We start from the raw sequence: 23,919 nt of genomic DNA, 5'->3' as shown, positions 1-23,919 counted from the left end.
AGGTTTATAAGGATGCACTACTATAGTACCCTGAAGTGATGTGCTATCAAAAGCATAGCACATCAATAATGCCACATGAATACTTGACTTAAAGTACTTAAAAGTCTGTATCTAAAAATTCAAAGAGTACTCACTCAAACCTTACATAAAGGTAGCAGGGATTAACTTTCCAGATAATGTGGTATGGTTTCTGGCTAGCAACCAAGAGGGTAGAAAACTCATTTCCAACCAGTAAAGCCAACAGAGGAACAAATATCCATCCCGTTGTAAACTTGTAATGAATTTTATTGTTTTCTCAGGTAATAGAAAGTCTAGGTACAATAAATTGAGCACCACTGTAAAGTCTTTCAGAAGTCACAGTACAGATTGGGATTACTGTGACTTTTCTAGAATGTCCTCTTTAGACTGTAGTTTTTATCTTCCGGGTCATACAAAGAATTAAAAAAAAAAAATCAGACTTTTTTTTTTTCTCCAAGATCTTTTTCTCAGAAAGCTAAAGACCTCTGTTTATCAATGTTCAGGGTCATATAATGTAGAGAATATTGCCGGGTGGTGGTGGCGCATGCCTTTAACCCCAGCACTTGGGGGGTAGACAGATCTCTGTGAGTTTGAAACCAGCCTAGTCTACAAGAGTGAGTTCTAGGACAGTCTCCAAAGCTACAGAGAAACCCTGTCTTAAAAACAAAAACAAAAAAAAACCAAACCAAACCAAACAAAAAAGAATGTAGAAAGTACTAGTTGCAAGAAAAACTGCAAAAGATTTTTTAAAGTAGCACCATTTACTCATCAAATAAAACTGTGATTCTTCTGCTATGGGAGTTTAAAATGCATACCGGGGAAGCAATTAGAATTCTGTTACCCTTTCTGACAGAAAGTCGCGCTTTAATCACAATGCATTTGACACAGGTACCAAAAATACCCACATTACCCAGTACATAACATAACAGAGTTCTAAATCAGGTTAAGTTTCCTAAAGAAAATAGTATCTACATATAATATGTAAAGGAGCCTAAGAGTTATTCAGAAGATTGTAACTTTAAAAATAAAAAGATCATTATGTTGTCATTATGAAAGACTTGTAAATACAATTCTACATTCAGACACAAGGAGACTATGGCTATTAACATTTTCACAGAGTTAGCAGAGTGTATGTTCTCACACATTTCCAGAAATAACTGAATTGTATTTTTTTTTCTGTTAAAAAGCTGCAAAAATTTCTCCAAATCTGAGTGTTCATAGAGGTCATAATAGTTGAGGAATGAATGATAGCCTCAAATTCAGCACGATTATAGCATAGTACTACACATAATTCTTTGACATGGATGACTTTTGTGTATTTGTAGGCTATTTGATACAATGATATCGTTGTATCCTGATGTCATCTTTCTATATGCCTGTCATACCTCTCTCCCCAGTATCAAACCAAAAATCTATCCAGATATTGACAAATGCTCTGAAGAGCAAAACTGCCCCAGGTTGAGAATCAATACTGCCTGAAAAAGATTTTTACAAAAGCGTGTATATCATTGCCACGTAGGATATTTTCCAGATGCCTTTTGCCTTTTAAAAGAACAAGCATTTTGCTTGTGAGCCAACAATAAACAGGCTGGCTAGTTTGCTCACCTCTTTTTATTCACTTTTTCTGTTTCTTACTCCTGAGATTGTTCTCTTTACTCTGATTTCTTACCCATGGAACAAATGTGAGATGAGGAAAGATTTCCCTAGTCACTGTATCGATAAAGATTCACTCTGGAGTGCGCATAAACTTTTGCTGATTTTTATCACTTATCGCTCAAGTTGAATAGTCTCTCCTAAATTCTCATAAGTTTCAGATTATGAACTATGCTGAAAATTTCTTGATACTCAATACAAAAATTTTCCCAATTCCCTGTTTTCTCACAGAGATCACAAGTGCTGAATACCAAGTCAAGTCTTCTCAATTTTTCCACAAACTGGATTTATCCCAAGTTCCATGTGACCTTTTGCATTTTTTATGGGAGAGTTCATTAAAGATTTGTGACTTAAACCTGTCAGGTTTACTTTACATCTGAGCACTCACTGAAGCCTTTTCCACATGGATGGGGCAAAGAGCTTCTCTCCCCGGTGGGTTTTCATATGACTCCTAAGGGATGAATGGTCACTGAAGGTTTTTCCACAAACAAGGCATTCATAGGGCTTTTCTCCAGTATGAATCCTTCGGTGTACATTAAGGTTGGAACCTATGCTGAAGGCTTTCCCACAATGGTCACATTCATATGGCTTCTCGCCTGTGTGGCTTCTCATGTGAGTCTTCAGGGTGGATTGGTTTCTGAAAGCTTTTCCACACTGATGACATTCCACATGCTTCTTGACAAGATGAATGCTCATATGCCTCCTCCGCGACAGGTAATCACCAAAGACCTTCCCACAGGAAGGGCATTCATAGCGTCTCTCCTGAGTGTGGATCTTTCTGTGTGCAGTGAGGTTGGAGCTTGCACTGAAGGCTTTTCCACAGAAATCACAGCCATAAGGTTTCTCCCCAGTGTGAGAGTTCATGTGTGTCTTCAGGATAGACTGGTTTCGGAAGGTTTTCCCACACTGGCAACACTCAACTGGTTTCTTTACAATATGAAGTCTCATGTGTTTCCTCCTTGACAGGAGGTCACTGAAGGACTTTCCACATTGTTTGCACTCATAGCTTTTCTCGACCATGTGGTTCTTCTTATGCAAATTGAAGTTGGACTTCCATCGGAAGGCTTTGTTGCACTGTGTACACTCATAAGGCTTTTCCCCAGTATGGTTCCGGACATGCTCCTTCAGGTGGGAGGGGTGCTGGAAGGCCTTTCCGCAGTCCTGACACTCATAGGGCCTCTCCCCAGTGTGTGTCCGCTTGTGGGCTATGAGGTGGCAGCTCCTGCCGTAGGCTTTGCCGCACTCATCGCATTTGTAGGGTCTTTCACCAGTGTGAACTCTCATGTGCACCTTCAGAGCAGAGGGAGTCCGGAAGGCGTTACCACACTGACTGCAGTCAAAGGGCTTCTCTTTCAGGTGAGTTCTTGCGTGGCTCCTTAGAGCTGAGGAGTCATTGAAGGCTTTGCCACAGTTGCTGCACTCATAAGGCTTCTCCCCAGTGTGAATCCTACGATGCCTTGTAAGAGAAGCGCTGGTGGTGAAGGCTTTCTGGCACTGGTGACATTCATGCACTTTTCTCCCATCATACATGCTCATGTGCTGCGGCAGGTGAGTCCTCTTCTTGAAAGTAACTCCACAGCTATGGCGGTGACAGGGCCTCTTGCTTACAGGCTTTCCAATTGGCTGACTTAAGTGAGGGCCAATACTGAAGACATCAAGTAAATGGGCAAAATCAGATGATTTCTCCAAAAGATGAGATTTTTCCTGTTGGTTAAGAAATGAGAGCTGACTTTGGCATTTATAACACCGCTTATTTCATTTTATGTTTTTGGTGCTGATGGTTAAACCAAAGGCCTAGTAAATAGAGTATGGGCTTTAACATAAGTCTATAGGCCCAGCCTCTTTAAATAAATTAGCACCAACAGAAACATATTACTGTGACAGTGTTGAATAGTTTTATAAAGTCATCTGAGAGGAAGGAACCTCAGTTAAGAAACTGTTTCCATAAGATGGGGTTATAGGCAAGACTGTAGGGTATTTTCTTAATTAGTGATCAATGGAGAAGAGCCTGCCCATTTTAGTGGTGCCATCCCTGGGTTGATGGTCTTCGGTTCTTTAAAAAAGTGGGCTAGGCAAGGCTTGGAGAGTAGGCCAGTAAGCAGTGCCACTCCATAACCTCTGCCACCAGTTTCTGTCTCCCTGTTTTGAGTTCCTGTTCTGGTCTTCAGTGACAGAATATGAATGTGGAAGTGTAAGCTAAATAACCCTTTCCTTCACAAATGCTTTCAGTCATGGTGTTTTATCACAGCAATAGTGCCCACACAAATCGAATGACCAAAGATGTCATTGTTGCTCTTTCATTTGAGCTTTATCAAAGATAAAGGAGGCTTGAAGTGGTGGCGGCACTCAATGGTAACCCAATTCAGAAGGCTAAAGCACAAGACCTGTGTGGACCCAGCTAGCCTGGGTTAAACAAGATCTTATCTTAGTTAAAAAAATAAAAGCAGGGTTATCTCACTCAGAAGCAAGGAAGTCAGGACCACGAGTAGTGCGCCCACCCACTGAGATGGTGGGGCTGATCTAATGGGAGCTCACCAAAGCCAGGTGGACTGGGACTGATGGAGCATGTGATCAAACCGGACTCTGAACATGTAGGACAATGAGGGCTAACTGAGAAGCCAAGACAATGGCACTGGGTTTTGATCCTACTGTACTGACTTTGTGGGAGCCTAGTTTGTTTGGATGCTCACCTTCCTAGACCTGGATGGAGGGGGGAGGACCTTGGACTTCCCACAGGGCAGGGAACACTGACTGCTCTTTAGACTGGAGAGGGAGGAGAAGGGGGAACGGGGGAGGGGGAGAGAAATGGGAGGCGGGGAGGAGGTGGAAATTTTTAATTAAAAATAAATAAAGGAAAAAATCCTAAAAAAAAGCAGGAAATGTGGCTACTGTAGCATAAAGCTTCATGTGTAGTACCCTATAAAGTTTTTTTTGCAAGCAAATTTTGTTCAGTACTTAAAACCAAATTAATCTCCGTCACACGTTATAGAAATATTTACTTATCTGAACTCTAAATGAGAAAGTCTGGGGCTAGATTTGGGATCCTGCCGAAATTGACAATTCAGTGGGTCTCATTTAAGTATCAATGAGTTCAATATCAAGATTTTGGCAACCTCAGACTCAGACTATTTAAAGACAAATATAACTATATTAATACTGAACACATAAACTTCCGTCATTATCTAGACAATATAGTAATAAAGTTATTTACACATTTTACATACCACACTGTATTAGGTGATATAGGTAATCTAACAATAATGTAGAACATATACTAAGATACGTACAGGTTGTATGCAGTCTATGCTAAGTGACATTTTATACAAAGAAACTAAGCACTCTTAGAACTTGTTATTTATAGAGACTTCAGTGGAACCAGCTCAATGGAACTCAGTACTAAGTTACAACTGTGGCTTGGCACTGTGGAACTCCTGTTTCCTTTAGAGTAGGTCACTTGACTGATTCTTCAGTGAGCTGACTAGTGGCTGCCTTGCGCTTCTCAAGAAAGACAAAGATATATCCTAAGGAAATCTTACCAATATCACTCCATTAGATGTTTCCTCACCAAAAATATCTTCCACAACAATGGCCCACTTTATTTGAGATGGAGTTCCCGAATCTAAAAGAAAACAAAACTGGATAACCTGGCTCATTCAAAAAAAGTAAGATGATAGGAATGAAACGTAGACTTTTTTGTAAATTCTAACAATATACCAGGAAAGGCAAGGCACAAGGGAAGAACATAAAAATGAATAAAATGATAATGCCAGATTCAAAGGAACACAGAGATGAAACTACAGGTCAAAAGAAACAGATAGATAGTAAGACAAAGAACACTTCCTTATGTCCTAATTAGCATTATTAAATGTGCTTCCATGTTAATGTTTTGAACATATTTGTTCAAGGGCCCATGTATTAGAGTTGGCCTCAGGACAGTGACATTGAAGTTGCAGAACCTTTAAAGGGGCGGGGCCTATTGTGAAGTAATAGACCGCTGATTACACTGTTCTTAGATGGAACCAAGTTGGTCTTAGAAAGTTAGTGACGTCCTGTAACAGAAGGCTGTCTCATAAAGGTAGATATGGTAACATATGCATGTGACACAAGCATTCAGGAGGCTGGGGCGGGAGAATCATGATTTCAAGGCCAATTTGGCCTACAGTGAGACCCTGTCTAGAAAAACGGTTAAATAACACCAACACTGGTCTCTCCTAGCTCTTGCTTCCTATTTCACAATGGGATATTTGTTTTGACTACAGTCATACTACCACGCTGTCAAGGATAATCTTCATTATTAACTTGTCTGGGTTTAGTCTGACCATGGAAACGTACCCTGGGTGTATCTATGAGAGTGACTCTAAGTAAATTTTAACTGAGGACACACTCTAAATGTGGGCAGCAGCATGCCACAGGCTAGGTGGAGGCTGACGCACAGATTGAATTAAAAGGACAAAATGAGCTGAGTACATAATTTATCTCTCTCTACTTCCAGAAGTCAAATACTAAGGGATCATCAGTTACTGCTGCCAGGTGATTCTTGCCATGATGGACTAAACCTTAAAACTGTGACCAAATAAACTTTTCCCCTTAAGTTACTTTGTGCCTGCTACACAAAGACAATCTGTCATGTTTTATACAATACAGCTGGTACCAGGATGATGGCACCATGTTCCTGAATTGATACATAAGTGAACTAAATAATGTTCCAGGTGATTTTCTAACAGAAACAGGAAAGCAACAATATATTCCCTCCATTCCAATCACTGAAGAGCTGATAGCCAAATCACATCTGTGTGTCTTGTGTTTACTCACCTAGAGAAGCACCCCATTTAATGTTTCTCTCCTCCATCCTCAGCTCCTCTTCTTGCTCCAGGTGTGAAATGAGGCTGGGTTTGCCAACTTGATACCCTACTCACCAGGAAAGACACATATGGAAGGGGGACTGTGCAGAGGACAACCCTCCCATTACACCAGGGCAAATAATTTGGTCTTTAGAGTTTTCTGAAGGTGGACATGGCAGACTTAGGAGCCGCAAAATGATGATGTCACATTTTTTAAGGAACACAGAAAAAAATCTTCCATAAAAGCCAAATCCATTCATACTTCTACATTTGCCATCCAAAAGAATGTGGTTTTCTTTTTTTGTTGTTGTTTTAAGTGTTAGGAATGGGCCATTATCTAGAAAATCATTCTACCACTGAACTACAACCCCAAACAAGAATGAAAAATTTTAAAAATAAATTTTTACAATTTTAAATTTTGCTAATTTTAATATATTATTTTTTCTTTATGTATGCTTGTCCATGTTCAGAGGCCATATGAGGACATTGGGCATCCCAATATATCATCCTACTTCATTCCCTGGAGAAAGGGTCTCTTACTGAACTTGGAGCTAGGCTGTTGTCCAATAATCTCTAACAATTATCTTGTCTTCACTTCCCATATCTGTGGAATTTTTACATGTTATCCGCAATGACACCCACCTTTATGTATGGCTGTTAAGAACTTGAACTCAGGTCACAACACGATACAGTAAATTCCCTTACTCATTGACCCTTCTCCATCAACAGGAATGGGACCACTAACCTTAGAAATTTATGGTTAAACTCAGTCACATACTTGAAAACCTCCAAGCTCAATGTAATGGACAGGTCCTCCTACTAGAGAAACCTACAAGGTTGGGTACCAGTTCTGCTTGTTCTTAACTTTGCTACAAACCCCACCTATGTCTTGGGTCAAGGCAAGTACTAGGTAAAACATCTTCTCCCTAAACAGGTGTGTGAACATGGTAGTCTTACCCAGGGAAGTCAGATTGCTATAATTCTCCAGCATTACATCTTTGTATAGTTTTCTCTGGGAAGAATCCAACAGGGGCCACTCTTTCTCAGTAAAATCCACAGCAATATCTTGGAATGTCACAGACTCCTAGAATATAATATACATTCGAAGTCAGCGAGAAACCAGCTCCCAGGAAAACAACAGAGGCAGAACATGGGCATGGAAGATTTGATGTGTGAAATCAAGATATGGTCTGCTAAAGGTTTCTGTATGTGTATTGGATGAATACTCCCAGACAGTGTCTGTTCCCTCTGAGGAGACCGGAATCTGTCTCACTGCTTCAAGTACAACTGACAAGAAGAAAATTGCTTTCCACCTCTAGGGTGGCTAACAGCTTGTAGCTTTACTTACTTTCTGTCTTACAATTGATACTGAGCACTGTGCAAACAAGAGAGGAACACCTGCTACATAATCCATTCCTTTTAACTTCCCTAATGATTACAACCATCTGACTTTCCTTACCGTCCTAGTCCTTGGTCAAGCATTCACTGACCTGGATGAGCATCTAAAAGAAATCCATGCAACGGTGATGGTTGGGTGTCCTAAATTGTACTTGTCCTACCCTTGGGCTTTGAGGTCTTATGTACCTGAGAAGAAACACGAGTTGGTGTATTAGGCTCTGGAGCATGGCAAGCAAACAAACCCAAATTCTGCTGACAAGAATGGTATTTTGAAGGAAGAGGAAGTTCTGATTCTTGGCTACCTGCAGAGCCCTGAGAGGATATAACTAAGGCAAGAAAATAAAATCCTTTAAATTCTTCTGCCTTCTAGTAAGCATACTCAAATCACACACACACACACACACACACACACACACACACACACACACCACTCCACCCCATACACTCCCCTGCTTATTCACAAACAAAGACAGAGAAGAGGATGTTGGTGATCCCCAACCACAAGCAGCAATGCATCCTGAACATGAGTTAGTTGCTTAGGCCCATGTTTTACTTCAGGTACTTTTTTTTTTTTAAGTTTTGGCATCTTTCCATAAATATAATGATGTATCTTTGGATGAGATGTTTTAACAAAAGATTCATTTATGCTTCACAGTTACTCACATAGCTGAAGATCATTTTAGGTACTTTTCCCACACAGCTAGTTTGACTGCAACCTGTCACTTGAGATAAGGTCCAGAATTTTTCACAAGTGGCATCCTAGCTATCCTCACAAAGTTTCAGATTTGGGATTTTCAAATTAGGGATATTCAACCTCTACATAGTCCCATTTTCTGAGTGAGGAAATCCCAAAAGGTAAAGTTACTGCCTTTCTCAAATTTATCAAAACAATCGATCACGAGGTCAATTTTCACCTCTATCTTCTTCATTATATATGTGAACTATACACATGCTCTTCTTTGTCCCAAACCCATACATGCCTATAATCAGTCATATATACTACCACCATTCAGCTCACCCATCACCATCAACAGCTTACATATCCATAGCTCCTCTATCTGAGGCATGAAAAGAGACATGCTACCATCATTCAGTTCATACATCACCATCAACAGCTTACATATCCATAGCTGCTCTATCTTAGATGCTCATCTGCTGAACTTACCAAATGTGGGAGCCAGACCAAGTGCAGCCATCATTTAGGGGCACGGGCTGCCGCAGCTGAATACAGGCATATGTGAGGAGGCACTGCTTTTCAAAGCTGACAGCTGGGCCCTGGGTGACTTCAAAGGCTGTCTCTCTTACTCAGTGAGAACTCTCAATTTTTTTCTTGGCATTTCTTCTTGACCCATAAGCTGTCTAATAGTGGGCCAACATCAACCTAAATAGAGAAACTCAAAGCATTTCCACTAACATCAGGAACAAGACAAGATTGCCACTCTCTCCATACCTATTCAATATAGAACTTGAAGTCTTAGTTAGAACAATAATATAAATAAAGGAGAACAAGGGAATACAAACAGGAAAAGAAGGAGTTAAAGGACTTCTAACCACAGATGATAGGTTTATATATAAATGTGATCCTAAAAATTCCACCAGGAAACACTTTCAGTAAAGTTACAGAATACAAAATTACTACACAAAAATCAGAACTCTTCCTATGGGCAAATACAAATGGACTGTGAAAGAAATCAGGTAAACAATATCTTTTATTACTATACACACACACATACACACACACGATTCTGAATATAAAATATTCTAAATAATAAAGTAATTGCTAGAGGTACCATCATTTTCAATTCTCAAATTGTACTACAAAACTATAGTAATAAAACAGCTTGGTTTGCCATAAAAACAGACATATGATAAATGGGATCACATTTAATAACGAGACAAGTCCACACACCAATGGACACCTGATCTTTTTATTTAAAAAAAAAAAAAAACGAGGGAGGGGGACTTGATTGGGGGAGGGGAAGAGAAATGGGAGGCGGTGGCGGGGAAGAGACAGAAATCTTTAATAAATAAATAAATAAATTAAAAAAAAGAACAAAAAAACAAAAACAAACAAACAAGCAAACAAAACAAAACAAAAAGCCAGAAAGACAGTTTGGGAGAAAAGATAGTATCTTCACCAAGTGGTGCTGGTCAAACTGGATGGCTGCATACAGAAGAATCCAAATAGATAAATACTTTCCACCTTGCATAAAACTTAACTCCACATGGATCAAAGACTACAACATATGACCAGATAGACTGAATCTGAGGGAAGAGAATGTGGACAATAGTTCTGAATTCATTGGCACAGGGGAAAATTTTCTGAACATAACAATAGCAGAAGCATTAAGAACAATGAATAACTCAGACCTTGTGAAACTGAAAAGCTTTTGTATGGTCAACAACACCAACATTTGGAGGAAGTAGCAGCTCATAAAACGGGAAAAGATTTTTTCCAACTATACTCTGACAAAGAGCTAATATCTAAAATATAGAAAGAAATAAAAAAGAAAACTGGACATCAAGAAAATAAAAAACCCAATTTAAAAATGTACCGATCCCCAGAGTACCCATTCTCAAAAGAGGGCACACAAATGGCTGAGGATCCCTCAAAGAATGTTCAGCATTATTCGTCACTACGGAAAGGCAAATCAATACAACTTTGAGAGTTCATCATACACCAGCCAGAATGGCCAAGATCACTAAAACAAATGACTACTCATACTGGTGAGGATGTGGAGTAAGTGGAACATTCATCCATTGCTGGTGGGAATGCAAGTTTATATAGCTATAATGGAAATCAATGCAGTTCCCCGGGAAGCTAAGAATACATCTACCTCAAGATTCACTTATACTACTCTTGGGCATATACCCAAAGGTTGCTTCATCCTACTTGAGAGACACGTGTTTAACCATATCCACTTCTGCTCTATTCCTAAAAGCCATAAACTGAAACAGTCTAGACGCTCCTCAACAGAAGAATGGACAAAGAAAGCATGGTACATTTACACTATGGAATACTTCTCAGCTGGTTAAAAAAAAAATAATGAAATTTGCAAGTAAATGGATGGAGCTAGAACAAGTCATCCTGAGTGAGGAAACCTGACTCAAAAAGACAAATATTGTATGTATGCTTATAAGTGGATAAACTTATTTATTAACTGCTAAATCTTTGATAAGCAGGCAATAATCCAAAATCCACATAAGCACAGAGATGAGATACAGAGCCAGGAACTAATGGGGAGGAATGGAGCTTCCCAAATACGGGGAAAAAAAATAGATGGCCATGGACTGATTGGGGGTAGGTCTAGAACAGGAGGATCAAATGATGAGGGGGAGGCAGAAAGGGTGTGAAGGAGGAAATATGAGGAGGGACAGTTAAAACTAAGGGCCATCTGAAGGGTCACCCAATACAGTAGAAGTTATCTAAAATATATACAAATATGAAGGTGATCTAAAAGGAATCACCAAATAATCTGACAGATGGAACCTCAACTGGACATCTCTCATCAACAAATGAAGCCTCTAGTGCTGGGAATGGGTTACATGTAATTGAACTTTTGGCCAAAGAGGCCCCATGGAAATACCTAAACAATCCAGGGTGAGGTTCCATTGCTGAGGACAACACCCAAGTAACTCATTAAACAAGAAGTTGTTGAGCAGATGTCTAACTAGAGCCTTAACCCCTACTGACTAGTGTTCATGGTATTAGATATATTCTACATGCTAGCAAGTAAGACAGATAAACACCAACTCACCTACTAATCCTTTGATCTACAATGATGTGCTGTGTGCAAGTTGTACTAGCGCAATAGGGGTACAAAACTTATGGGAGTGACCAAGCAGTAATAGATTGGAATTAAAAATCCACTCCATGAGAGGGGATACATCCATGACACTGCTCAAGTGATTCAGAACCTGAAGTTATACAGGCGAGGGACCTAACAGAACACCAAATACTATTCTTCTAAAGGAATGTAACAATAAAATGACTTTTAAGGACATTCTGTTCTAATCATAGATCACTGACTGCTCAGCCATCATCAGAGAAGCTTCTTCCTGTTTGTTGTAGACAGGAACAAATAAACACATCCACAGACAAACAATGTGCAGAAATTGAGAGATTTTGGAAAATCCAATCCTAAATGGGGTATCTCTAACAAATCCTCCCATCAAGACTGAGGGAACCCTGTGGAAGAGGAGGTGAAAAGACTGCAAGTGCCAGAGGGGATGGATGAGACCAAGGAAACAAGGCCTTCGAAACACAGCAGGACCAATGCACATAAGAACTCAGAGACTATGGTAGCATTCATAGGGCCTATATGGATCTGAGTTGGATGGGGTCTCAGCATTAAGAAAGAAAGCAGACACAAGTTCCATTCCTAACCCAGAAGCTATCTTCAATTGACAACTGTTTCTATAAGAAAAATTAGTTTTCTCTAATGGAGTCTCTCTGGAGAAACAAATCACTCTTAAGAGTAGGCCTCAGAGCCAGCAGTAGATGAGCAACAGAAGATGGAAAAAAGTAGGGGAAAGGTAATAGTAAATATGACTGTTAAAAAAGATTGCAGAAAATTCATAACAATGTTAAGATGTAGGAAAACTAATAAGATTTACAACAATCATCTTGTACAATATGGAAAGTGACTAAGGTATAAACACAGGAAAGTCAAAGGAACAGAAGAGGGCTAGAAAGAAATTTGGCACATGTAGACTTTCTTTTTTTTTCTTTCATGAGACAAGGTTTCTTTGTGTAACAGCCCTGGCTATCCTGTAGACTAGGCTGGCCCTCGCACTTACAGAGATCTGCCTCCCGAGTGCTGGGATTAAAGGTGTGCGCCATAATTGCCTGGCAACAAACAAATTTTCAATAAGGGCACAAAGCAATTCATACTAAGGAACCTTTATGATCACTGTTTCGAAGTTTTGAAAAGTAAGTTGACCTTTATTTTTATCACAGACCCAAAAAAGGTTTTGAGCCGGGCCGTGGTGGCGCACGCCTTTAATCCCAGCACTCGGGAGGCAGAGGCAGGAGGATCTCTGTGAGTTCGAGACCAGCCTGGTCTACAAGAGCTAGTTCCAGGACAGGCTCCAAAACCACAGAGAAACCCTGTCTCGAAAAACCAAAAAAAAAAAAAAAAAAAAAAAAAAAAAAAAAAAAAAAAAAGGTTTTGAGTTAAAAAAACAAAACACCGTTTTAAGGATGAATTCAGCACCAAGTATATGACACCAAGAATGCAATCATAAAGATTGTCTTCAACAGCCTTGAAGAGTTTAGGTATTTGTAGTCTTAGATACTGAGGAAGTAGAGGCAGGGAAGAGAGAAAGAGAGAGAGAGAAAGGGCAGGGATAGAGAGGAAAACAGAGGAGAAGCAAACATCTTACAAGAGTACACAACAGATATGAGTAAGAAAATGTGTGAAATATCAACCAGCTTTAAGAAGAAAGTTCTGATACATTCTATGACATACATAAAAAGTATATTAAGAGACATTAGCAAGGCAAAGAAGGGCAGATGTGCAATTTCACTTACATGAGGCTCATGAAGTCAGATTGATTTATGAAGTCAAAAAGCAGAATGCTTTTGCCAGGATCTGTGAAAAAAGGAAGTGAGGAGTTACTCTTTAAGGGATTCCCAATTTCAATTTAAAATTACAGAAAACTTCAAAAGTTACATGGGGAAATGTAGTCTATTGTGAATGTATGGACCACCACTGAACTGAACAATAAGGGCTAAGTTTGGTTTTATTTCATCTTTAAAAAAAAAAGGCTCAAAAAAACACATTTTTTGTTGTTTTGGTTTTTCATTTCCCGAGACAGGGTTTCTGTGTAGTTTTGGTGCCTGTCCTGAAACTAGTGCTTATAGACCAGGCTGGCCTTGAACTCACAAAGATTCGCCTTCTGCTGCCTCCAAATTGCTGGGATTACAGGCGTGCACCACCACCGCCTGGCGACTAATTGATTTTCATGTGTATGAGTGTTTTGCTTGCATGCAAACATGTGTCATTTGCAGAACCATACTGCTAGAACTGGAGGAACTGTTCTAAGTTGCCACAAGGGTGTTGGAGACCAAATGAAAGTCCTCTGTAATACCCAGTGTTCTTACCTACTGAGTTAGACTTCTAGTCACTTATTTTATCTCAACACTTAAAGTATTAAAAGTTATTGCACAGAGAAATAACTACAGATAGCAATAAAAAATTACACATTTCAAAACCTAGAAGAAAGTGTTTTGACATTTTTACAATGACTACAAATGTTTGAAAAAAATATTTAGTTCAACTTAAGCATTAATTCCATATATATTTATATATCATGTTACCCTGATGATATGCATAATTGTAATTGAATATTAGAATTTAAAATTAGGTTTTTGAAGTTATTACATTATTTCTCCTCTCCCTCCAATCAATCTCTCCTATGTAAACCTGCATTCTTCTTTCAAATTTATGTGATGGCTTATAAGCAAAGAAATGTAATAAGCCACAAAAAAGGACTTAAAGACAAAAATCACACGATCATCTGAGCAAATAGAGAACAGGCATGTTAAAAAAAAATTCCATGATAAAAGTCCCAGAGAATGTAGTCCCCAGGAATTACCACAAACAACAAAAATTATTTATGACAACCATCATCTTAAGTGTGCGACATCATCTTAAGTGGAGAAAAGCTAGAAGCAATTCTAGTGAAGTCAGGAACAAGATAGGGATATCCACTACCCACACTCTTTTTCAATAATGTATTCAAAATACTCGAGGAGTAGGCAAGAAAAAAAATATAAGTGATATAAATAGTGAAGGAGAAGTCACACTATCCTTATTTGTGGAGGATGATACTATAGATTAGAGATTCCCAAAATTATACCAGAAAACTCCTAGAAAAGATAAACAAATTCAGCAATGTGGCAGGATAAAGAATCAATTGGAACAAATTAATATATTTCTGTACACGAACAGAAAACATACAGAGGAGGATACAGTGGATACACTCCCATTTACAGTAGCCTCAAAGAAAATAAAGAATCTAAGAAAAAAACCTAGCCTTTACACCTCTAAAGAAAGAGATAGAAAGACACTAGAAAATGGAAAGACACCCTATGCTTATAGATTAGTAGAGTTAACATTATGAAACTGGTCATTATATCAAAAGCTATTAATATAATACCAATCAAAAGCCTTCCAATATTCTTCAAAGAATTAAAAATATTGTAAAATTCATATGGAACCACGAAAGGATGGCCAAAACAATGATGACTAAAAGGAACAATGTTAGGATTGCAATTTCAAATCTTATGTCTAACAGTCATAGTAATAGCACCGAATCAGGTGTGTAAACGAATGGAACAATACCAAAGACACAAACATGTGCACACATAGCTTCAGCCACTAATATCTGACAAGCACTCCAAAAGCGTATGTTGAAGAAAGTGTCTTCAAACAATGGTGCTATAAAACTGGATGTTCATATGCAAATGCCTCTTGTTGGAGTGTGAGGAAAAAAGGGCCATCATCCATCGTTGGTGGGACTGCAAACTGGTGTAGTCACTATGAAAATTAATGAGAAGTCTCAAAAAGCTAAAAATGAATTCATCATATGATCAGTCTTTCTACTCCTTGACATATGCCGAAATGTGGACATCCAACTCCACAGATACCTGTTTAGTCATGTTCAATGTTGCTTTATTCACAATAGCTTGGATATGGAAACAACCTAGATGTCCCACAACTGATGAGTATATAACTGGTACATACATATCTACTACAGAACACTATTTAGCAAAAAAAAAATGAAATCATGAACAAGTAAATAGATGGAACTAGAAAATATTATATTGAATTAAGGAAACCCAAACCCAGAAAGACAAACCGCATGTTCTTTCTCATTGGACATTCCTAGCTCCAAATCTTCAAATGTGAGTGTATACCCTCTAGTAACTAAAGGAACCTGGAAAGTAAAACCAAGCTATTGCCACGAAAGGGAGGTTGGGGAGCATTGGAGAGGTAAATAGCAGTGTACAAATGATCTAATTAGGGAAAGAGCAAAGGGTAAATACAGAAGAAGGTAGGCAGAGGGCAAAAGGGAATAGCAGAATGCAAGCAATCTATTTGACAGGCAGAATGAGAAAGGGGGGCTGTTAGGGAGCAGGGAGGGAGGTAAATACAGAAGATGAAGAAAGCGGGGTAAAATAACAATAATGATGTTTGAAAATGCCACAAGAAATCATACTATTAACTGTTTACCTTAAAAAACAATAGTCCACATAACATAATCTGTGTATAAATAAATGTAGCCATTTTTAATGCACTTTTCTCATCTGGTCTGAATGTGCTCCTTCCAAGAGCCAAAAACCACCTAAGGTCACAGGTCCCCCAATGGTAGTGTTAATAACCATGATTCAGTTACAACCTGAGCTGGTTTTGCCAGGAAACAGAAACCTAAAGTATTTCTCAGAGGCCCTTAAAGGTTGGCTGAATGCTCCTGACTACAACTCTCAGTACAACCACTGTCTGACAGAGTACTGTCTGTCTGGCAGTGCCAGGTTTCAAGAACACCTCTCCCTTGTCATTGCCATCTACCCTTATAAAACCTAACAAGCTTTGGCAGCTGGGTGCTGTCCTCCACTGTCTGGGGGAGTCCAGCAAGTTTTGTTTTGTATTTTGATAAACAGTTTCATGTTGCACCTACTTACACTAACCAAAACCCTAATACCAGACAAGGGGAAATCCTCTTTTGGGTTGTTGACCAGGGCTGTTGAAGACATTCCCCAAATATAAGAGCCCATTGCTGAAGGTCCCAAACACTTGAGACAAAGGGTTCAGGGGCCCTTAAATTGGACCTGACCTGAGTGCTTTCCTCAGGATAGCTTGCACTGTACAGAATTGTGGTAGGAGAGAAGCAACCTACAGTCCTGCTCAGCTATGACGCATATTCCACAAGACCAGAACGGTACAATGTAGAGAGCTGCGTGGAGCCGCACCTTAAAGATGGCGCTGGCTTCGGCCCTCCAGGATCCCGAAAGTGAGCGCTCTCTGACAAACAACTCCTTATTTGGCTAAGGCCAGACTCTTGCGATCATCACCTGTATGCGTGGACCAATGGACGGTGCCCACGTGGCTATCCAGGGTTGGTAGCCCAGGCCTACTTAAGGGCTGGGAGAGGCTTGCCCGGGGAGAGAAGAGAGAGAGATACAATTGTAAAAAAGATCCTGAATAAAACTGCTTGCAAGAAGAGCTCCGGTGTTGCGTCATCCTTGCTGGTCAAGGCAGCCGCAACAGTACAATAGCTGCATACTCTGACAGTAACCAATAGCATTCTAAATGAACGTAAGACTCGCTCCACTAGAGGGAAACCGTTACTGGTACTGGAAACCTAACTAGCTTCTCAGTGCTAGTGAAGTCATGGATGTTGGAGGAGAACCTGTAACTACCACCTCACTAAAAAGAAAAAAAAAGCATAATCCCTAATTGGCTTCTAAACATTTATTCTTATACTTACAGGTAAGTCTAGTCCTCCCTGTCATTAAGAGAACTTCTCTTTGCAACCAGAGACTACCATAGAAAACCACAACCAATAAGACACAAACTTACGGAGGCCAGACCCAATAGATACATCTACAAAAGACTCTTGCACCTAAGGCTCAGAGAACATTTAGGAAGATTGGGCAGAAAAATTGTAATGGCCAGAAGATAAGGGAGCTTGCTAGGAGATTATGTTTCCTATGCATATAAAAATCTACACACATAAAGTCTCACAATCACGACTGCTCAGATGTGAGCTGAAGAATGACACCTATGCACAGGCAGTTGAGGAAAGCAGTCCCACTAAGGCTGCAGCATCCCTTCATTATCAGATCCTACTGTGGGCCTTACCACCTGCAGCCTTTGTGGAGGATTTTCCAGTATCCCTCCATGGTCAACTGTACACCTGCTTCCCTTCCTTCTCCCAGGAGCCCTGCCTCCTGCAGCTACTGTCAAGCTTGCAGAACCGTGATCTCAGACTGGATCCTAATCTGGTCTGAAAGATTAGACAAATCTATAACTACGACTCAAACATCCCTTCTTAGCCCAATACAATGAGAATAAAACATGAAAAAAAATTACATAAATTCTTTGGCGGTTCAATATAATTTGCCTCCATAATAGAGAGTGGCAATATTAGGAGGTGTGGCTTTGTTGGAGTGAGTACGGCCTTGTTAAAGGAAGTGTGTCACTGTGGGGGCAGGCTTGGATGTTTCCTATACTCAGGATACCACCCAGTCTGTGAGCCAACTTCCTGTTGCTGGCAAGATGTAGGAATCTCAGCTATTCCTCTAGTACTACATCTGCATGCATACCACCATGCTCCCCACCATGAAGAAAATGGACTGAATTTCCAAAACTGTAAGCAAGCCAACGCAATTAAATGTTTCCTTTATAAGAATTGCCATGGCCATAGTGTCTCTTCACAGCAATGAAAAACCTAAGACAAACACATGATACATATTCTATATATAAAATATTCATGTATATTTTATTTACCCAAATAACCAATAAAGTAGAATTTAGATCTGGGGATATAGTTTAGTGGCATAATGTTTACCAAGCAAGCACAAAACAGTGTCAGGGCATTCACATAATTGCAACTACTAAATACAGAACAGCACTTTTACTAAAGTTTGCCCTTGTTGGGCATATTTCAATCAGTGCTATTCATGCATGCAAACATACACAAAGATGAAGAAGACCATATGCTATCATTTCTTCAATTCTACTATGATTCAAATCCATTTTTCTCTCTGTTATGACCTGGACTAGGGGAAAACAATATGAGTTGCATTCTCAGTAAATCAATATACCTGGCTGCCATCTAGGCCATGTTCCAGGAGCTAAAGGGGAAGAGTGAGATATAGTTCCATCAAAATGTTGAGGAATAAAATTCAGAAGAAGCTACTACATTAATCCACATATCAAAGGAGTCATAATATATGATAATCGTATTTAGAAATAAAATATAAATATATATGTACACACACACATATGAAAGAGACTATACTTTACAGAGCGTGATGATGCATGCACAACTTTAATTGTAGCACCAGGGAGGGAAAGACTGGTAGGCATCTTTGAGTTTGAGACCTACCTGATCTATACAGTGAGTTCTATGTCATCCAGAGTTTCAAAATAAGACACTGTCTCAAAACAAAACAAAATGTACAAAACCCCAAAACAGCATTTCCATTTTGAGGGATGTAACAGTTGTCTAGGTTAAGTCAGGGGAAATGAAATAAAATGAAAGCATTAAAGGAAGAAAGTAATAATGAAGCCAAAGCAGGTGTGGAATCGAAGCAACTGAGAGGTTGAGGTAGAAGGATCAGGAGAGTTCAAAGCCATTCTCAGCTAGCTGAAAAGGTCAAGGCAAGCTTGGGCTTCGAAGACCCTGTCCCTCCCATTAAAAAAGAGACAAAAATTCAGAAACCTACAAAACAGAAAATACATACTATAAAATGAATTGTCTAAGTAAAGTTCTAATGTTTGTTTAAAAAATTAAAAAAAAAACAGTATCTAAACCAGGAGTGGTACACACACCTCTATAATGTCAGCACAGAGAGAAGTTGAACCATGAAGATTATAAATTTGTGAGATCCTGTTTAAATAATAATAATAAAAATAAAATATTAAGTATATTAATATTAGGAATATGTAGAACACATTAAAACATAAGTGATTGTGAACAAAGTTTGATTACACAGCTTAAACATTTTATGGAAATAATAACTTCCTTAAGAAATTTTTATTATAATAAAATATAAAACAAGAATGCAACATAGTCCTCCAGAACTCAAGTACAGCTTTAATAAAATGAAGTTTTCCCAAGCTGGGCATGATAGCAAAGTCTATTAACTCCAGCACAGCACTCAAGCCACTGGAGCAGAAGATTGGGAGGCTACAAAATAAGATTATAACTTTAAGACAAAAAAGTGTGTGTATGTGTGTCTGGGCACACACATGAAGGTCACAGGACAAGCAAAGGAGTTAGTCGTCTCCTTTCACCTTGTTAAGTAAGGGTCTGTCTGTTATTTCTGCAGTGCTCTGTTTTCTAGAACAGTTGTAACCCTTCCCCTACACACACAGACAGACACACACACACAAGTGTGTGTGCTTCTAGCCCATTTTACTGTCTTAGCCTTCCATTTTCCTCTAAGGAGTGATGGGATTTGCCGTGTGTACTCAGGTTGTCAGGCAGACCTGCTCTGCAAGTGATGTGACCCACTGAGCCATCTCACCAGACCCATTTGCAGTTCTTATCAGACAGGGTCTCATGAAGCCCAGGGTGGCCTACAGGTATGCATGCAGTCTACACTGGGCCTGAACTGCTGATTCTCCTGCTTCTTCCTCCTCCGTGTTGAAATCATAAAGGTGCATCAATATGCACAATAAATGGTGATATTCTTACTTAAAATACTCCAGATTTAGAGGAGGAAAAACCTCTGCCTCATTTTAGGAGAATGACTGGCATAAGCCTGAAACAGAAAAGGAAAAGTTACCATAAAACATATACACAAAACACTGAAGTTCAAAGATCAAGACAATGTGTCCTTTCTAAATAAGTTAGTTACCTAAACAAATTCAATGTACCACTGGAAAGTCATTTGTCTTAATTTCACTATTCTTTCAACAACAACAACAAAACAACAACATAACCAAACAAAAACTCAGTTATTTGTTCATTCATTCAGCTTACCATCATTTTACTAGCTAAGTCAAGGTACTTAAATTTATCAACACCTGAAAGACAGTGTGAAAAAAAGAACAGAAAAAAATATAGAAAAACCCCTATAGAAAGACAAGTTCCTTGACCTAAATAAACATAGAAGTAAAAAAATTCCAGCACAAAGAAGTTCATTTCATTTATAGTCAGAAGTGAAACAGGACCACCTATGATTTTTCTATACAAATCCATCAACGACATTTCCAATCTCCAGACAAATCAGAATATAGCAAGTATGTATAACTCTGTAGGGATAAGTCCCACCCCTTAAGGGGCGTGTTCGCCTCGGGCTAATGTCTGCCTATACTTTCCTGGTCTCTGCTGGAACGGTGGTTCTGTAAGTCTATTTCGACATTAAACTATATATATATTGTTACAATCTGTCTGCATTCGTTTACGCCGTTACATTTTGGCGCCCAACGTGGGGCTATTTTGCCCCCGACTCAAGCGGGTAGCCCGCTAGCTAACACAGCACCCTCCCGGGTGCTGTTTTTCAGTTCGTGACTCCGGCCCCAGTGCCGAGCCCGAGACATACTCGGCCACACAGGCCCATTCTGCCTGCCTTGGCTAAGTTTTGCAGTGGAACCCCACTGCCTGAATTAGCAGAAGCTCAAGTACCTGCGGTTTTGCAACAAAAGCTGCCACAGTGGCAGATTTGGTCTGATACAAAGTGACTTGGCCGGGCAGTGGTGGCGCACGCTTTTGATACCAGCACTTGGGAGGCAAGAGCAGGCGGATCTCTGTGAGTTTGAGGCCGGCCAGGCAGTGGTAGCGCACGCCTTTAATCCCAGCACTTGGGAAGCAGAGGCAGGCGGATCTCTGTGAGTTTGAGGCCTGCCAGGCTGTGGTGGTACACGCCTTTAATTCCAGCATTTGGAGGCAGAGACAGGCAGATCTCTCCACAGCTCTCCTCTTGGGAGCAGACGCCTCAGAGAGAGAGACGCCATGCTCCTGGCTCCTGGGCAGACGCACGCTATGAAGCTCCGACCCAGGATGGACATAGGCTAGAATCTTCCCGGTAAGCGCACCTAGAGGCACAACACAGATGATTAGAAATGGGCTAAATTAATATGTGAGAATTAGCCTAGAAGAGGCTAGATAGAAATGGGCCAAGCAGTAATTAAATGAATACAGTTTGTGTGTTGTTATTTCGGGCATAAGCTAGCCGAGCAGGAGGCTGGGGTGCTGGGAACGCAGCCCTGCCGCTCCTATTACTACATAACTCAAAGGAAGCATACATATCTACTTATTTTATTCAGATGATACAACTATCTATGAATAACACCCAAAATAGTATACTAAAGTAGTAGAAATATCTTTTATCTACAATGTTGATGCTAAATTCAGTAAGTACAACAGTTTGAAGAAAATATAATTGGACTCCCAAGGTCAAAGTTTTCAGTTATTAATAGTCAGGTTGCATAAAAATGCCAGTATTCTGAAGATTTATATACAGATTCAACAAACTTCAGAAATAGAAATCCAGTATTTGGATTTTATAATCTCATTTTAAAATATAAGATACAACACTGCTGAAAAATGAAGACAACCTGCTGAGGACAAGATACTAAGAAATCTCTAACTTACAAGAATGGCATACCTGCATCAGCATGAACAACATGATTTTTATGAAAGTACATAACAGTGCAATATGTATTTGGAGAAGAGTAAAATCAGCATGGTTAATTACAGGGGAGAGTGACATGCACTATAACAAGAGCATATGAGCTTTTAAGGTTTAATGACCTCCATCATAGTCCAGCTTGTAAAGTCACTCAATGGTTACCTTTTCACATTTTTCATAATATAAAATAAACATTTTATTTTAATTTAGGTGTACAATTAGCTGGCACCTAATACATTCATCGTTGTGCAACCACTATCACTGACCTCTCCAATCACGCTTATTGTTGATGGATACTGTTGTCACCTGCTAGATGGCCTCTGCAGAGAATATACTTGTTGCTGTCATTTTAAGTGTAAATTTGAGTATGAAAGTTGACCTTTTTGCATGTCTATTGTAAAAGGATAAAGGGTGGATCTAACATGGGGAAAACTGAAGGGAGAACATAAGTGACTACAGTATTAAATGAACTTTTGAGTTAAATTGGCAGTGTATCAAACCGAATGACAAGTAACTGTATTCGCATGATTGTCACCCAACAAACGCATTGAAGATTTAAGATAGAAAAAGCAGTCTCCAAGTTTAACAGTAACAAAAACAGCGTGCTCTCATCCTAACGAGTTTTAGAAAGAAAACCCATGCTAAGAGCAACTCCTGCCATTCTGTCTCTCTTGAACACCTTGCTCTACGAATTTTTGTTGGTTTGTTTTGGCTTTGGTTTTATCGAAACAGGGTTTCTCTGTAGCTTTGGAGCCTGCCCTGGAACTCGCTCTTGTAGACCAGGTTGGCTTTGAACTCACAGAGACTCCGCCTGCCTCTGCCTCTTGAGTGTGGTGATCAAAGGCATGCACCACCACTGCCGGGTCATGCTCTACAGAGCTTTAAAACCAGGGCGGCAGAACCTTCCTTTGTCACCTAGGAAGTGTTCTAATCCCAATTCTCCTGGGTCGCCAGCTACAGGGACCAAAGGATGCGCCTCCTAAGGTTTCTGGTGTCCTCATTCCAGATACCTACTGACCTCTGCTTCCGGGAGCTAAAGGGTTAAGTGATGGAAACCCGTGCTTACCGGACTGAGTGGAATCCAGGAAGCGGAAGTATCCTCAGCTAAGGCAGGAAAAGCTAGAAATTCACAGAAAAGATCCCTAACGCTTCGAGGAACATAAGGGTTCCGAGAGATATACATGGGAGAAAACCCTAAACATTCTTTCTCACACGTGTCTTACGTCAATCGCTTCCTTGGGTTACTGGCTCCGACTTCAGTTCCGCCTCCGAAATCTCGCGGAACTTCATTAGTCCTTTATTACGTGAAAAGCTCACGGTATGCATTTTGGGAAATGAAGTTCGACAACTTTGATGCGTCCTGCCGTCTAGAGGAACTGGGAAATCTCCACTTGAAACCAATTGATTGAAGAAACTTGCAATCGAATTGGTTTATGGGAAATGTAGTTCTTAAATTTGACAGCCATGGAAAGGATGCTCAAGCCGAGTGTGTGTATCGGACCTATTTTACCAAGTTCTAATTGCCCCAGAGCTATATGCGTCTGTCCTCAGCTTCTTTTTTCTATAATCATCAACCTGTTAGCAGTAATTTTTCCAACTTTGAATATTGTGTATACAATCACCAAACTCAAATTTTCA

At 39.7% G+C, this 23,919-nt stretch overlaps 1 protein-coding gene across 1 annotated transcript; it reads right to left on the bottom strand.

Annotated features, from left to right (window-relative positions):
* Window positions 1-267: 267 nt before the first annotated feature.
* Znf317 (zinc finger protein 317) lies at window positions 268-23,515 on the bottom strand. Its single transcript, XM_041656727.1, has 8 exons — window positions 23,348-23,515; window positions 13,444-13,504; window positions 9,076-9,291; window positions 8,003-8,096; window positions 7,470-7,596; window positions 6,484-6,579; window positions 5,208-5,290; window positions 268-3,375 (listed from the first exon to the last, which is right to left on the bottom strand). Exons 4-8 carry the CDS (start codon window positions 8,012-8,014, stop codon window positions 2,056-2,058), a joined length of 1,638 nt encoding a protein of 545 aa, XP_041512661.1. The 5' UTR covers window positions 8,015-8,096; window positions 9,076-9,291; window positions 13,444-13,504; window positions 23,348-23,515; the 3' UTR covers window positions 268-2,055.
* Between the last annotated feature and the right edge of the window lie 404 nt (window positions 23,516-23,919).

Source organism: Microtus oregoni, unplaced genomic scaffold (assembly GCF_018167655.1).
Source record: "Microtus oregoni isolate MIOR12 unplaced genomic scaffold, Mior012 000008F_ref0000371, whole genome shotgun sequence".
NCBI classification, from domain to species: Eukaryota; Metazoa; Chordata; class Mammalia; order Rodentia; family Cricetidae; genus Microtus; species Microtus oregoni.
The sequence above is the reverse complement of the archived record's forward strand: the minus strand, read 5'-3'. Positions and strand labels throughout refer to the sequence as shown.